The following is a 15,290-nucleotide window of genomic DNA, read 5'->3' on the forward strand; positions in this document are numbered from 1 at the left end:
CAGCCACCTCCATCCATTGCTGGGGTCTAGTGTAAAGGCCGCTCCGGAGCTGGCCCACCTAACCTACAGGCTTCTCCCAAATGCCCCGGAGGGTTGCGGCGCTCCAGCCCTTTACCAATATGGGACCGCAGTTTGCAGTGAGCTTTCCCCTGAGCGCCCCTCCTCTTAACATTCCTTCCCGGAATGTTGAGGCTTCACTGCCCCTCTTGCGATTCTGCCGGATTTCCCTGCTAACCACTTTTCTGTCAGGGAAAACTCCGGCATGGATTTTTAAAATTCCCACATCTCCAGGGCTGGGCTTTCGTATCCTGGAGGCTTTCAACGGCTCTGCTTTAGCCCTGCTGGTTGCAGTTCCCCTTCCCTAATTCATTCTTTTTTTTTTTTTTTTTTTTTGCCTTCCTACCTCATTAGAAGCGAAAACTTTTCTCTGTAGCGTTCCGGCTGTTCTCTCTTTAAATCTCAGGTCAAATTTGTAGGTATTCAGGATCTTTTGAAAGTTATCTAGGTAAGTTGGTGGGACCATCTTGCCCCTCCCCTAGATTTTTTAATTTCAGAAATGGGGTTTGAACTCATGACTCTGATTCCGAGAATCATATGCTGTCATGACTGAGCCAGCCAGGCGCCCCCAGATCATTTTTTAAGTAAAGCGCCACACCCAAGTGTGGTCCCTGAGGTTAAGACCTGAGCGGAGATCAAGTCGGACATGTGAACTGAGCCACCCAGGTGCCCCACATCAGGTTTTTTAATTTTAGTTGTTAAAGTGGGGAGGTTAAGTCTGGTTTCTGTTTATCTATCATGGTAAGAATTGGAAGTGTCCTGAAAGCATTACCTTTTAGATTGTTATAAACCCTGATGCCAATTCTGATTTGGATGTAATTTTTCCCCTTGAAGCTTTTTAGGATGTGGTATTTAAAGACTTTCCCTTGGGGATCCCTGGATGGCTCAGCGGTTTGGCGCCTGCCTTCCGCCCAGGGCATGATCCTGGAGACCTGGGATCAAGTCCCACATCGGGCTCCCTGCATGGAGCCTGCTTCTCCCTCCCTCTGCCTGCATCTCTGCCTCTCTCTCTCTCTCTCTCATGAATAAATAAAATCTTAAAAAAAAAAAAAAAAAAGACTTTCCCTTGTATGTCTGTATGGATTTTTTCCATTTAAAGAGCTGGACACTTAGCACTTTGGAAACTTGTGACCTCTTGTTTTTCAGAATTATCTTGTGTTATTTTGGTAGTTTCTCTCATTTTCTCTTTGCAGAATTCCAATGATAGTTGGATGTTGGCCCTCTTTGATCCTTTTTTTCTTTCATAGTCTTTTTACCCTACTTTATGGGAGAGTTCCTCAACTTTATCCTTTCATCCTTACATTAAATGTTTCTGATATTTCCAAAAACTTTTATTCTCTCCACAGCCTTTTACTCAATGGGTGCAGTACTTTAAAGGTTTTTTTTTTTTTTTTTTTTTTTTTTTAAGTAATCTCTACATTCAGTGTGGGGCTCAAATTCACAACATGACCAAGAGTTGCATGCTTCATTGAGCCAGCCAGACATCCTGATGCACTACCTGTTCTCATACTTTGTGCCATAGTTGTTTCTTAGATATCTTGTTCAACTCTGTAATTTTTATTTTGGTGTATTATAGACTTTTCCTCAAATCTGTTTCTTGGCTGTCTCTAAGACTGGGGCACTAAAAATGAGAAGCTTCCTTAACTGTTCACTGTAGGGCAACAGGCTGGTATTTTCACTGGAGAGCTCCTGCTGTCAGAATCTGTAGCTGCCTGAGTCCAAAAAAGGGTCTTCCAGGCTGCTGTGTAAGCCTAGGGTGGGGCTGGAGTCTCAGCTGCTCAGGTGGTTTCTCCTGAGTAGGACTTCTGGCTTTCTTCAGGGTGATGGGGTTGAAATTCTGCACCTTAACATGAATTTACAATCTTTGTTTTTCTCCTGGCACATGGGGCCTCTGATTCCTTCTTCCCTTTACAGTGTTCCATTTTTTTGAGGAAGGTACAAATAAGATTGCTTCCCATGATGTGCTCTTAAGTCATTTATTCTTCCGATAGTTGTTCTTTCAGAAATTGTGGATTGAAATGATTTTAGTTTCATGATGATAGAATGTGTGCTTTTATTTCTTGATGTTCTCATTTTGGTATACCTGTATTTTATGGTGGTGGTGGGAGGACACTGAGGCATTGGGATTTTTTGTTTTGTTTTAAGTAGGCACACCATGCCCAACATGGGGCTTAAGCTTGACCCTTAGAGCAAGAGTGGCATACTTTACTGAAGTAGTCAGGTGCCCTGGAGTACTTGTATTTTTAAGAAACTATCCATACAGTAGCACATCCCTATAGAAAAGTGCATGGTAATATGCAGCTCACTGTGAACACATAATCTGTCCTCACCACCCATATCAAAAACATTAACCAAGACACCAGAACACCCCTCAGACTCCCATTCTCTTCTGGGACCCAAGACAACCACTATCTTGACTTTTAATGTTAAAATAGATCAGTTACTTTTCACCATTTTCACTATTAAATGTTTTGATATTGATCTAATGCTTGATTTCTTTTGTTGAACACTGTGTTTATGACTCATTCACATGGTTGCATGTAGCGATTGTTTGCTTTCCTTCCTCTACAGTATTCCAGTGTGTGCCAATGTGGCTATTACTATTACTGCTGTGAACATTCTATACACGACTTTTGGTGAACATGTGTATGTATTCTGTTGGATTACACCTAGGAGATTGCTGGCTTTAGGGGATGTGTAGTGGAGGGTACCAGTTTTCCAAAGGAATTGTTGGTTACCTTCCCCACATCAGTATGTGGTTGGTTCCACATATTCCCCCAACCATAGTATTGTCTTTCTAGCCCTTTTTGGTGGTAGCTGTATAGATTTTGTTGTGATTTTATTATGCATTTCCCTGATGAGTAATGAGGATGGATGCCATCTATTATTGGATAATGTAGTTTTGAATATACTTGCTTTTTTTAAAGAAGGAACTCTTTTAAAAAAAGATGGCCTCAGCCATTCTGGAGAGGAGAATCATTGCTGTGCTCAGCAAGGTGTCTCCAGTTGAGGCACCTCACTCCCCAGTTTCTCTTGTCCCACAGACGTCTTCTCTTAGCTGTGAGTGGTTGTTTTTGCTGTTTCTAGCACCCTGAGGCAACAGACAGAAGGAAAAGTTGCTTGTTCCTCATCCAAGAGGACTCTTGCTCTTCCTATAATAAAGACATAGGTGGGACACTTCCACTAAAAGTTAGCATTTATTAAGTACAAGTAAGGTACGGTCAAAGGAAAAAGAATTAAGTGGGTCTGTGGGAGGATTCCCATGGAGCAGGAGGAGGTGATAAGCAGGTCAAGGAGACTGGATTTTCCTGAATGCAGACCACAGGGTTCCCTTTGGGGGTGGCAAGGGACAGTTGTGCAAGAAGAGGACAGAACCATGGATCTTAGGAAAGCAGCACGAAGTCTTTTTATCTTCTCTGCATTTCCCATACAGTAGATAGTAGATAAATCCACTGCCAGCTCCCAAGGGAGGATATGTGGCCTAGACTCTTCCAATGCAATGATCCACTTGAGGAAAATCCTCACACTGGCATAAGAGGCTATACAGGAGCTCTACTATGAGCAGAGGACAGAACATGCAGTTAGGTTTAGCTCCAACTTTGGATTTCCATCCCTTCAATCACACTTCCTATCTGAAAACCAGCCTCAAAGAGTCAAATGGGAGGAAGGGGTAGTTTATAAGCATGATGGAGTAAGAATCACATCCAGTACGGAGGCCAAATTCCCAAACACTGGCCAGCACTTCAGTAGCACAGCCATCTAAGCCTGTCAGCCTCTGAGTCTTTTCAGTGAGTAGATGATCACACAACTCTTCAGGTAGATCAAAATTAGATGAAGGTTATTTATTGGTGCGACTTTTTTCCTGTAGTGAGCTTCCTTTACACAGCAATGGTGTAAATAGCATCAAACTGAATGAAAACTTTGTTAAATGCAACCATAAATAATTATAATAAATATACATCAAGTAACTTTACAGCACACTTTTTTTTTTCTTTTTTTTTTTTTCTTTTCTTTTTTTTTTTTAGGGCCAAGGTTTGAATCGGTCTGGACCTCTCAATGTGCTCTCTGGGAGAAGCAGTCATGTTAGCAGCAGCATCTCACTCACAGCTGTCACCAAGTGATGGGCCAAAAGAAGCTTCCCAAACCCCCTTTGGGGAGGTAGCTGACAATTCGGAGTCCATTCAAGGGATGGGAAGGATTGGAAGGGACCAAGAATGTAAAAATACAGAGAGGAAGAACCACGTCTTCTAATCCAGAGGCTCTTTCGTTATGCAGAAATAAGAGGATCCTTGTCAGGACTACATCCTGGTGTGACCTCCACTCAATGGGGCTCTCACCGCTAGGAGGCAGCAGCCAACCCTCTTCCTTTCAAGCAGGGAAACTGCTTGCAGGCGCTCACCTCCATACCGGACTGCTCCTGCATCAAATGTAACCAATGCAGCCAGAAGGATTAATCCGGTTTTAGCTTTTCCTTAGGTTGGGGAATCACTTCTATTAATGGTCCTTTATGCATTTCCTAAGAATAAGAGGGAGGAGATGGATCCTAATGGCTCTAACTCTAAAATCCATACATCTTTCTGACAGGCCAGGGCCACAGCAGAGAAAGAAGCACAGCTTTCTCTCCCCAGCATTCACACTCCAGAGCCTTCTAGTCAGCACGCACTCCAAACTTTCAGTATTCACAATATTATACAATAAATACAGTGATGCAATTCCATGAGAACTGGCAGGGCCCTAAATGACAGTGTCCAACAAGATGGCATATGCTGCTTGTGAACAAAGTACCATCGGACAAAGACCTGTTTGGGGCACGAATGCACTGGGGGCAGTGGGTGAGCATGGAGCAGCTCAGCCCTGGCACACACGTTCACACGGGGTGGCAAGGGGGTGTGGGGTGGGTCTGGCCCAAGGGGCAGAATGACCCCACAGTGGGCCTTGGAAGGTCTTAGTCACTGAAGTTTACCCTGAATTGAGCAGAGCACCTCAGTCAGCTCTTTTTAAAATGGGGTGAGGCCCGTTCACAAACACTATGGTGAAGGTGGGCTGCTTCTGAGTACAAAACGGGGGGTTGGCTTGAATCATGTGCTTTCCTGTTCAGAATCTCAGAAAAAGGCCCCACTCGAGCACTGTCCCTCCTCCTTGTAGTGTCCCCCTCTGCTCCTGGAGCTAGACACGCCTGGCTATGCGCTAGGGTCAGGATGGACCTGTGGGCTTCTTGGAACACGCAGCAGAGAACTGTCAGACCAGAGGCCCAGAAGGGACAGCTGAGAGTTGTCTGGGGGGAGAAGGGATGGGGGAACCACTGGGGGCTTTTCCTCAGGAAAATACAGCCGATGAACCACATTCCAGAGCCAGAAGATTAACACGGGAAGCTTTCCCGGTGTAAGCCTCCCATGTCTGAGTAACTGACCCGGCCACCTCAAGATGCAAGGAGGGCTGCAGGAGCTGCGTCCAGGATCAACCAGCTCAAGGCAGGAGGGGCAGGGCCACAGGCTTAGTTGTGAAGATGCTCTGCAGAGAACAGGATGCTGTGTGTGGCCATTGGCATCTCACCCCCGCCACCCCCCCCCCCGCTCCCTGCTGGGTGGAACTAACGGGGGGCCTTTCAGCATCAGAATCCAGTGGCCATGAAAGACAATGTCCAGGAAGATCAAATGAGACACAGGCTGCCTGGGCACTAAGCTATCCTACAAACATACCACAAACAGGTAGTAAAAGAACCAACCCATCACGAAACATACAAATACAAAAGGTTAAGTCTTCCAGGAAGCCCTGGAATGTGGACAGAAGTTCAGAAAAGCAAAATGTCGCCAACTCCTCACGTAGGGCCTGGAGAGACGTGCCCTCAGTGGCAGGCTTCCCAAGCTGGCGGAGTGGTGCCTCAGTGACGGATTCACTCTGGGGCTCCCTTCCCTCAGCCACTTAGGGGGTCTTCACGGTAGTGAATGGCACAACGAAGTTTCTCCAGCATGATTTCCAGAGAGGAGTACTGGGGAAGTTTGATCATGAACATGCAGGTCTCCACTCGGATGTAGCGAGAGTCTGGGGAACCTGCAAAAAACCCCGCCAGGCCAGTATTAGGAGGCTGGGTTACGATCCCAGAGAGGCCTTCTCTGGGCAGCTCTAAACCAACCCCAAGGCCCAGCAGGAGGAGAGGCAGGGCGGGGGCAAAAGATTTCCGAGGAGAGAATGGCAGACACAACCGTTGTACAGCACAGGCACCACTGCTGACTTGTGAGGGACTCTGGTTGTACGTAGGTTTGTTTGGCCAGCAGAGGGCTTTATTTTATTTTTCCTACATTTAAAAATTGGAGGGATGCCTGGGTGGCTCAGCAACTGAGCATCTGCCTTCAGCTCGGGGCGGGATCTCTGGATCCGGGATCGAGTCCCACATCAGGCTCCTTGTAGGGAGCCTGCTTCTCCCTCTGCCTGTGTCTGCCGTGCTCTCTCTGTCTCTCTCATTAATAAATAAATAAAATCTTTTTTAAAAAGTTGGAAAATTTAAAAAGCTAAAAATCCAGAAATGTTTTAAGTATCAGAATATGTCAACCTTAGGCCTGTACTGACTCTTGGCCAAGGTTAGGTTTGAGAGGCACATGGCACCTGCCCCCCACCCTTCCTCCCACAGGGCCTGTGTGTCCCCACTTGGAACATGCTGAGGTGAGGCCAGTACCTGCTGTGCCATCTGGGGGGGCAATCTTCATGGGGTAGGGGGGCACGTGGGCTGTGTCAGGGCCCCCATCTTTGCAGGGGCAGGTGAATGGGATGCGCTCCTGGTTGCAGGCAAACTTGATAAACTTGCACAGCTCCTCCTGGGCAAACGTCTCTAGCGCCCCCCAGAAGAACTCAATGTGCTGATCCGTCTCCATCAGCCCCACTTGGTACATGGTGTGGGCCTGAGGAAGAAAGGCCCCCCAAGATGTGAGCAGACCCAGGACCTCCCTAGGCCAAGCCACCTGTTTGGGTGACTGCTGCCTGCACATCAGTGCGGCAGGGAGGCTCGACCAAGGTTACCCCATGGACACGGGGCGGGGGGGGGGGGGTGTGTGTGGGGCGGGGCAGGTCCTATCACCGTTCTCCCTGGATGGGAAGTCACTCAGGCAAGGTCTTGCAGCTGGAAAGAAGGAACCCTGGGAGGCCAGGGTCCAGCCCGAGAGAAGCTGGCTGGGGCATGGATGGGGCTCTGCAAGAATGGCCTCCACCTTGGGATGTGGCTGAAGACATGGGCCTGGAGGCCAGCGATCTGGGTGTGAAGCTGACCCTGCCACATGCTCCAAGGTGACTTCTGCTAAGCTTTGGCTTACTCAACTGTGACGGGGGGTGGGCATGGCTCCCCCACACATGGGGACAGAGCACCTGGCACACAGGGAGTACCCGGGCAGGTCCCTGCTGCCAAAGCCTGACTCCCCGGCCCACCCAGGCTGCTGACCTTGAGGAACTCGAGATTGATATAAGGGAGGCCGCAGGTACGCAGCTCCATCTCCAGCGGGCTGAGTGTGGTGAGCAGCTGCAGGGGGATGATGGCGCCCAGGCCTGCTCTCACGGCCGTCACACACTCAGCGTTCTGTAGCTCCCGCAGCCGTAGGCTCCGGATGGCTGCTGCATAGATGTCCTTGTTCTCCCACCTGCAGGTGCGGGGGAGGGGGGGCAGTGAGGGAGGGGGCCTGGTGAGGGAGAGTGCCAGGGTGGCCCCTGGGTCTCAGGGCCACACCCACCCAGCAGAGGTCCCAGACACTGGATATCCTGGTTCTGAGAACCCCGTGAACTCCTCTCCTGCCTCTGGGTGTCACCCACCTCACAGCTGGAATTTTCTTAATACAAAGTCCTTTTGTTGAACATATTCCACCCTTGCTGGCACCCCATGTCCTGCTTCACATTCCTCTAACTGGTGACATCCATCTGTCACCCACCCCAGCCCAGGCTGCCACAGTCCAGGTGCTGCTGGGACATCCCTTCAGCCAGACTGGTCTGTCCCCACCGTGTGCACACACACTCACGCCACAGGGATGTGCCGGCCACGGCTGCACAGCTCCACCTCCTCGCCCGTCATGGTCAGGTAGGTAAACCTGCAGCATGGCTTGTTGGGGCCCTCAGGGCTCTCGGTGGCCAGGTGCTGAGAGGCAATCTCGGCACACAGGGCCTCTAGCTCAGTCTCGTCGTTGATCTGGAGGGCAGAGGAAGACTGAGGCTAACTGCCTGGCCCTCCCAAGGTCCCCTGGAAGATGGAACTCCAGTCTCCAGTTGGGTAAACGCCAGGCACTATTTGGACAGGGACTACCCTCGGTCATTAGGAAGGTGCACATGGCACAGGCCTGCCCAATCAGAGTTGCCATGAATTCAGGGTTGGGTATGTGGCCGAGGCCTGGCTAATGAGACCCAAATTGCACGGGTTTTTTCTGTTACCATTTGGAAGCAGCAGCCTTCTTTCACTGGTGTGGATGTGACTGTAAGATGGTACATCTTGTACTATTGGGGGCCATATTGAAACTAATTACTGATAATGCCATTCAGCCTTGCCTGAAGCCAAATCTATCCATATTTAGTTTTAAAAGCAAATCATTTTAAAAACCAAAATTAGGGTCCAAAAGACATTGATGTGCATGCTGGGCTACCGAGGAGATGGTTGGATCTGGCCCAGAGGAGAGTAGACCTGTGAAGGCTACAGGCACAAATGCCCAAAATTCAGAATATTTCTTCTTGGTTCGTGTGCCTCAATCCTGATACAGTTTGCTATCCCAGCACCCTCTGAGGCTCTGCCCAACCCCTTCAGAAAGGCCTTGGCTGGACTTCCTGGATGCTGTCTCAGATCCCCTGTGTGCCCCAGGCCCTTGCTGCTACCCACAGCACTGGGAGGACTTCTCAAAGCAGTGCCTGGCGGAGACTCATAGATCCCCAGCCCATGGGGGCCATACTGCTTTGACTTTAGACAACTCACTGTCATCCCCGTTTCTGCTGAGAAGCCAACCATTGATCCAAAAGCCTGGCTTTGGTGCTCCCTTGTGCTGGCTGATCTCAAGTGGTGGCTGAGGGGGACAGCAGAGCACCTGGCAAAAAGGCCTCCTTCGGCTGAGGCTCTGTTGAGAGCAGGCTACAGCCAGGCCTCAGACACAGTCTCCTCCCATGAACACAGGCAGTTGGCCTCCAAGGGGAGGGCTGGGGCAGAGGTGCCCCCACACCCTGTCTCTAACTTGAGGAGGCTTTTTAGCTGGACAGGCCTAGATTCCACTGGTGGCTCTGTTCCCAGCCAGCTCTCTCTGAGCCTCCCTCCCTTCTGGCCTCATCATGAGGACATGTACACACAGCCCTCCGTTACAGGGCCTCACATACCAGGTGAGAGCCCAGAGCCTGACCCACGGCAGGCCCCCATGACTGCGGACCAGCTGGCAGGCGGAGCACTGAGCACACAGCCCCTCGGGGGCTGGTCTGTGTGTGCAGACAGCTGTGCTCTCGCTATCTCTGTGTGTCTCGAGCACAAGGAGGAGGAGGGCCATGTTCCCAACCCCTTCCCCAGCCAATCTCAGGTGACCCCCAAGAGCCAATCTGGGCTCTGAGGCCCTGAAACCAAGTTCTTAAAAGCGAAAGTGGGTCTGCCAGTAGTAGTTCCCCTCCCAGACCTCCGCCAGTCAGCTGCCGGGAACCCTTCACCCCTGTGTCTTTGGAAGGCCTGTCATGGCATGTCAGTCACTCCTACTCCACCACTATCAAACAGGAAAAGAAGCCAGAGGGGCTTCTGTCCCTATGACATAAGCTGGCAGAGATGGCTCAGGCTCCTTTCTGTTCTTTGAGAGATCCCCATCGGTCTTCAGGCAGAAGGCTGGGCTCCTGCGGCACAGAGGACCAGGGGACAGCGGGCTGCAGAGGCAGTAGTGAGCCCGGGGGACACTGCTCTGGAGCTCTGCTGTCCCCAGGATGTACTATGCACTTACACTCTCAAATTTCTTGACGTAATTGTAGGTGAGTATGTCTGCTTCCTGTAGGTCTTGCTCAGGGTCCAGGGGCTCCCCCACCAAGGTCTTCCAGAAGGAGGGCAGGAGGTCCAGGGGAAGAGGGACATCTGCTCGAATTGCAATCCCCAGCAACTGGCCCAGGAAGTGCAGCAGCTGCTCCTCCCCATAGGTGATGGGGCTAGGGGTCAGGATGTACTTGCCCTGTGAATGGAAGCAGAGGCAAGGTGACTGACCAGAGCTCCCACCCGGGAACAGGAGTCTCCAATAGGCAGCAGGAAAGCACCGCCAGCTCACACCCCTGAGCCAGAGCCCTCCTGCTGGTGCAGTGAGAGAACACAGGGCCGATGGCGACACACACCCAAACGGGGGCCACTACCCCACAGCTGCCCGGGCCTCGGGCAGCTTACCTTGTTCTTGTTGACAGCGGAGCTGGGGCACAGCAGCAGAAGCGACAGCGAGGAGCTCTGCAGCTCTTTACACACCTGCCACAGGAAGTGCCTAAAAGAGCCACCTGTGGGACAGAGGGGGTCCCTCAGCATCGAGACCCTCGCAGCCCAGCCTGCCCGCAGGCCCCATCCCCAGCTGGACCTGGATGCAGCGGTACCAGAGGTGACAGAAAATTCACCCGAGGGTAGAGAGACTTTGGGTCAAGTCCTATGGTGCCACTTACTAGCTGGGTGGCCCCGGAAATCACTTCCTGGTGACCCAATCCATCAAACAGGAACAGTAACTGGACCCACATCCTGGGCTGGCTTCAAGGATTCAAGGAGATGAGATGCAGACCCTCATAGGGGCCGCCTTCTGCAGCCAGAAGCTCACACTGATTTGCGGGCTTGTCTGACCGACATCTGTCACTATAGGTTGTACCAAGGACCACCCATTTTACTCAGCCCTGCACCCCGCCCCCCCGCCACCCCAGTGCTCAGGATCTGCTCAGAGAGCATCTAAGTGTCTAACTGCCAGACTGATGCGGGGATGCCTGCAGAGGGCAACAGGCGGCTGTGGTCCTCAGTGTTTCTAACTCCACACGTGCCTTTGGCTTTTTGGCCAACTCCTCTCTGTGGCTGGGTCTTCTCTCTCTGTGCCTCCCCCGTCAGTGCCCTAGGGGCGGAAGCTCTGAGGATAGTTGTGTGGACACATTGCTTGGTCAGAGCCAGGCAGAGGACCTGCTCAGGGACAAATTTCCTCACTCAGCTTCGGTGGGGAAGCAGATTTCTGCCTGCTGAAGTCACCAAGGGCTGGGCCGTGGAATCAGACAGACCTGGGTTTGTGCCCCAGCCACCTGCCTGACCTTGGGGAAGCTACCTGCTGGCGTGCCAGTTTCCCTATCAGTCAAGTCTCCTGTGCAGTCTTGGTGCTCCAAGGAAGGGCAGGTGTTGAGGGTGGGCCTGACATACTCTGTGTACTTAGTGGGTAAGAGCACTGAGAGGACTGGAGGCCCTGCCAGTACGGGATGCAAGGATGCGAATGGGGATGGGAGATGGAGTTGCCCCAACGGCCATCGTTCCCACTGCGTCTGGCTGAAGAACTGGGTCTCTTCTCTCATCCAGAGTGGGAAGTATTTCCTGAATGTCTGGGGCTCACTAAGCATGGCTTAAAGGGTCACCAGGGAGCATTTTCTGATGTTATCCCTCATCACCACACGGGGAAATGACAGAAGGGCTCCCCCAGCACCCTGTCTCTCACGGGACACACAGGGCCCAGCTGAACCCTGAGCTTAGGGGATGAGGCCAACCTGCACTGATGGCATCTCTATGGTTGCCCCTCAGCACTGATCAGAGGTGCGGTCCCTGAGCCCAGGTGATGCTGGGCTGAAGTCCCTGGCAAGCGCTGGTTCCCACCCAGGCTGGGGCAAATCCCTGGGGGCTGGGGCTGGAGGGCCTGGACAGGCTGGTGGCTCTGGGGCCAGTCCTGGTTTCTGTGCCGCAGACTAAAGTGCCCAGGTATGCTCACACTCTCAAGAAAAAGCCCCCCTCCCCCTGCCCCTAACTGGCTGCAAGGAGCCGGCCAGGGGCTACACTCACTGGTGCCGTGGACCTCCTCCCCAGTAAAGCGGATGTTGAAGGCGTAGGTGGGGTCGCCACCACTAGCCAGCTTCACGCAAAGCTGAGATGACGACACCGAGGCCAGCTGCCGGGCAGCCTGGCAGAAGTACGAGTTTTCCGAAGCTCTGATCTCCCCTGCAAAGAGACAGGAACCAGGGAAACCCTTCCAGCACTGTCATCTGCTCTAACACCCAGGACAGATGCTCCCCAGGCCTATGCCTACTTCTTGGCCCTTTCCCTGCCCCTGCTCCAGCCACCCTGCCTTCTCTCTGTTCCTGGAGTATCTTCTAAGCCTCAGGCACGTGGCTCCCAGCCTCCTCTCTATCCCTAGGGGAGCACCCCGCACCCAGGTCCATGCTCTTCTCTCACTTCCTGTGTGTGCCCTCCATGCTGTGTGTGTGTTCACATGCCATGGCCACCGCCCGGCTGCCTCCTCAGGAGACACTGCCCCCTCTCATTTGATGCCGGGACCCCAGCTCTAGCAAATCCATGGTCAACCAGAACAAATCTCCACATCCCACCCGCCCCCCACCATTAGCTGTGGCCCCGTGCCAGCTCTCCAGTGAGCCGTGCAGGAGAGGTGAAGCTCCAGGATGTGGAGAGCTCCTTCTGCCTCCCTCCTTCCTCTTGTGCCCAGGATGCAGGCTCACCAGGGGACCCTGAAGGTGGGAGCCACGTGCTGGGACACTCAGAGGAGGAGGACAGAAGCAGCCAGATGAATGTCTGGACTCCCTTCTACAGGCCTCTTTCATGTGCAACAAATCAACTGCATCTTTTGTTCAACCATGGCCACTCTGCATTTTCTTGCTCTGCATAATCTTACCTCCCACGATTTCCAGTGGGTCCAGAGTGATCTCGGGGGCCGCATGGTCAGCCGTCCTCTGCACTGTGGCATTCAGGACCCGATTCATGACGGTCACCTTCGTGTCGTAAAAGATCAGCCCTGAAGGGAGTAATGTGGGCCAGAGGCTCAGATGCGGCTGCCTGCCTGCCTTCCTTGTCGTGCCCAAGGCCTGGCGGAGGACATGCTGCCCCTCTGGGCTGACTGGGGTCTCCTGGGACGCCCATCAGGTCCCTGACTTTCTGGGGACACTTTGTCAGTACTGGCCCAAATGGTAGCACATAAGCCCCAGACTGTCATGCCCAGGAAGCACCTTGCTGGCAGAAATACATAAAGTACAAGGAGGCTTGTTGTAGCATTTTCTGAAGTGGTGAAAAATAAAACCCCAGAAAATGAAGGTGCAGAACATAACATAGGCTAGGATATCATCCACTTTCGATTTTTAAAAGTATCATGTGTGTCTATTTGTATGTGAACAGGAAAATCTGAAAGGACAGATACTCAGCTATTGATGATGATCATCTCTGGGATGCAGAGGGCAGACAGTGAAATCAGAGCCACTGCTTTTTTTTTTTTTTTTTTTTTTTTAAGTAGGCTCCAATGTGGGGCTTGAACTCATGGCCCTGCGATCAAGACCTAAACTGAGATTAAGAGCTGGACACTTAGCCGACCAATTTAAGTCAGCTCTACACCCAATGTGGGGCTTGAACTCACGACCCCAAGATAGTCACATGCTCTTCTTACAGAGCCAGCTAGGCACCCCTGCAAACTTTAGTAAATTTAATTTTTCAGAGATTAACTGAAGTCACCACTCCGGGCTCTGTTAATCCGGGCCCATGTATGTTACATGTAGGGAGAGGGTCCTCCTAGGCTGGTAACTGTGGGGTGTGGTGCTGGCGGGCGCAGGTGCTGACCTTTGGCCTCCTTCAGCAGGGCTGCGATGCTGTGGGCATACATGGGTGTCTGGCGCAGCTCCACCAGGGGCAGGAAGAAGGTCTCCAGCGTGGTGTTCAGGGACTGGAGCAGGGCGAAGCGCAGGCGCAGGCTCTCGATGGGCACATCTGCAGAGCATGAGGGGCAGTCAGGCTGAGACTCTTGGATTGTGAAAAAACTCAGGTCACCCTTGTCATTGGAGGTAGGGGTGGGCAGGAATCCTGCAGGGGATTTTATCCTTCGACCCACAGATGCTGTGAGTGACTCCCAATCTGTCTGAGCCCGTGCCAAGCAGAAACAAAGGGTGAGGCCCAGGCTGGCCATGCAGGAGGCCTTCAGCTCTCAGGGATTCCAATGGCCCCCTGAGCCTGTCTTTAGGCTTATGCCAGGGCTGCATCCTATGCTATTTTTAACTATCAATTTTGAAATAATTAGACTTCTAGTTACTTGCAAAAATAGTACACAGTCCTGTGCATCTTTCTTTCATCAGCTTCCCCTAAGGCAACATCATAGGTCAAGACCAGGACATTGAGACACAGGAACACTGTCTTGTTTTGCCTCACATTTGTCTACCTTCCAGCTGTGAGAGACAGACATTGGAACAATTTCTTGCCCATGTCTACCTTCCAAGTATCTGGAAGAGAGCAAAGGGCCAGGACTTGTGGCCAAGCAAGGGTGAACAGACTCAAAAGCTGCCCGTGGTAAGCGTGCACAGGCACAGAAACTGGTCCGGGGATCATGGTCAACATGTTGTAACAAGGGTCACCTTCCAGGGATGGATTTATGGAGAATATTTGTTTTTGGGTGTGCACGTGTGTGTGCAGGCACATTCCTAGCTTTTTATTTTTTTTAAGATTTTATTTATTAATGAGAGACAGAAAGAGAGAGAGAGAAAGAGAGAGAGACAGAAACACAGGCAGAGGGAGAAGCAGGCTCCATGCAGGGAGCCTGATGTGGGACTCGATCCTGGGTCTCCAGGACCAGGCCCTAGGCTGAAGGCAGGCGCTAAACCACTGAACCACCCGGGCTGCCCAACATTCCTAGCTTTTATTTTATTTTTTTAATAATAAATTTATTTTTTATTGGTGTTCAATTTGCCAACATACAGAATAACAACCAGTGCTCATCCCGTCAAGTGCCCCCCTCAGTGCCCGCCACCCGGTCACCCCCACCCCCCGCCCTCCTCCCCTTCCACCACCCCTAGTTCGTTTCATTCCTAGCTTTTAAAAGACATGCTGCTCTCTAGAGATCAAGGATAATGCCTCTAAGGCACGTTGCCGGCTCTGGTCCCTGCTCCCTCCCAACATCAGCCTGGCACTGGTGGTGGCTTCTAGGCAGGGGCCTGGGTGTGACAGCCTCCCAGCTAGCTGCATGCCTGTTTGCCACTTGCTTACAGGAACACGGAGAAGGCCTCACTCATTTAATTTAGTTGCAACAACAGCTTTGTGTCTTTCTCCCTTTTCTTTG

The 15,290-nt window shown here is 51.7% G+C and overlaps 1 protein-coding gene across 7 annotated transcripts in view; it reads right to left on the reverse strand.

The window, feature by feature from the left end:
* Positions 1-3,235: 3,235 nt before the first annotated feature.
* Positions 3,236-15,290, reverse strand: part of HECTD4 (HECT domain E3 ubiquitin protein ligase 4) — a 188,927-nt gene continuing 176,872 nt past the window's right edge. For all 7 annotated transcript variants that reach the window (XM_072802573.1, XM_072802574.1, XM_072802572.1 and 4 more), the window contains 9 exons: positions 13,805-13,951; positions 12,873-12,992; positions 12,029-12,184; positions 10,412-10,515; positions 9,984-10,205; positions 8,055-8,221; positions 7,487-7,682; positions 6,731-6,953; positions 3,236-6,108 (listed from right to left, as the gene is read on the reverse strand). In XM_072802573.1, the coding sequence (XP_072658674.1) occupies positions 5,972-6,108; positions 6,731-6,953; positions 7,487-7,682; positions 8,055-8,221; positions 9,984-10,205; positions 10,412-10,515; positions 12,029-12,184; positions 12,873-12,992; positions 13,805-13,951 (1,472 nt within the window). In that variant the 3' untranslated portion in view covers positions 3,236-5,971. The remainder of the gene's footprint in view (positions 6,109-6,730; positions 6,954-7,486; positions 7,683-8,054; positions 8,222-9,983; positions 10,206-10,411; positions 10,516-12,028; positions 12,185-12,872; positions 12,993-13,804; positions 13,952-15,290) is intronic.

This window comes from Canis lupus, chromosome 27 (assembly GCF_048164855.1).
Source record: "Canis lupus baileyi chromosome 27, mCanLup2.hap1, whole genome shotgun sequence".
Classification (NCBI taxonomy): Eukaryota; Metazoa; Chordata; class Mammalia; order Carnivora; family Canidae; genus Canis; species Canis lupus.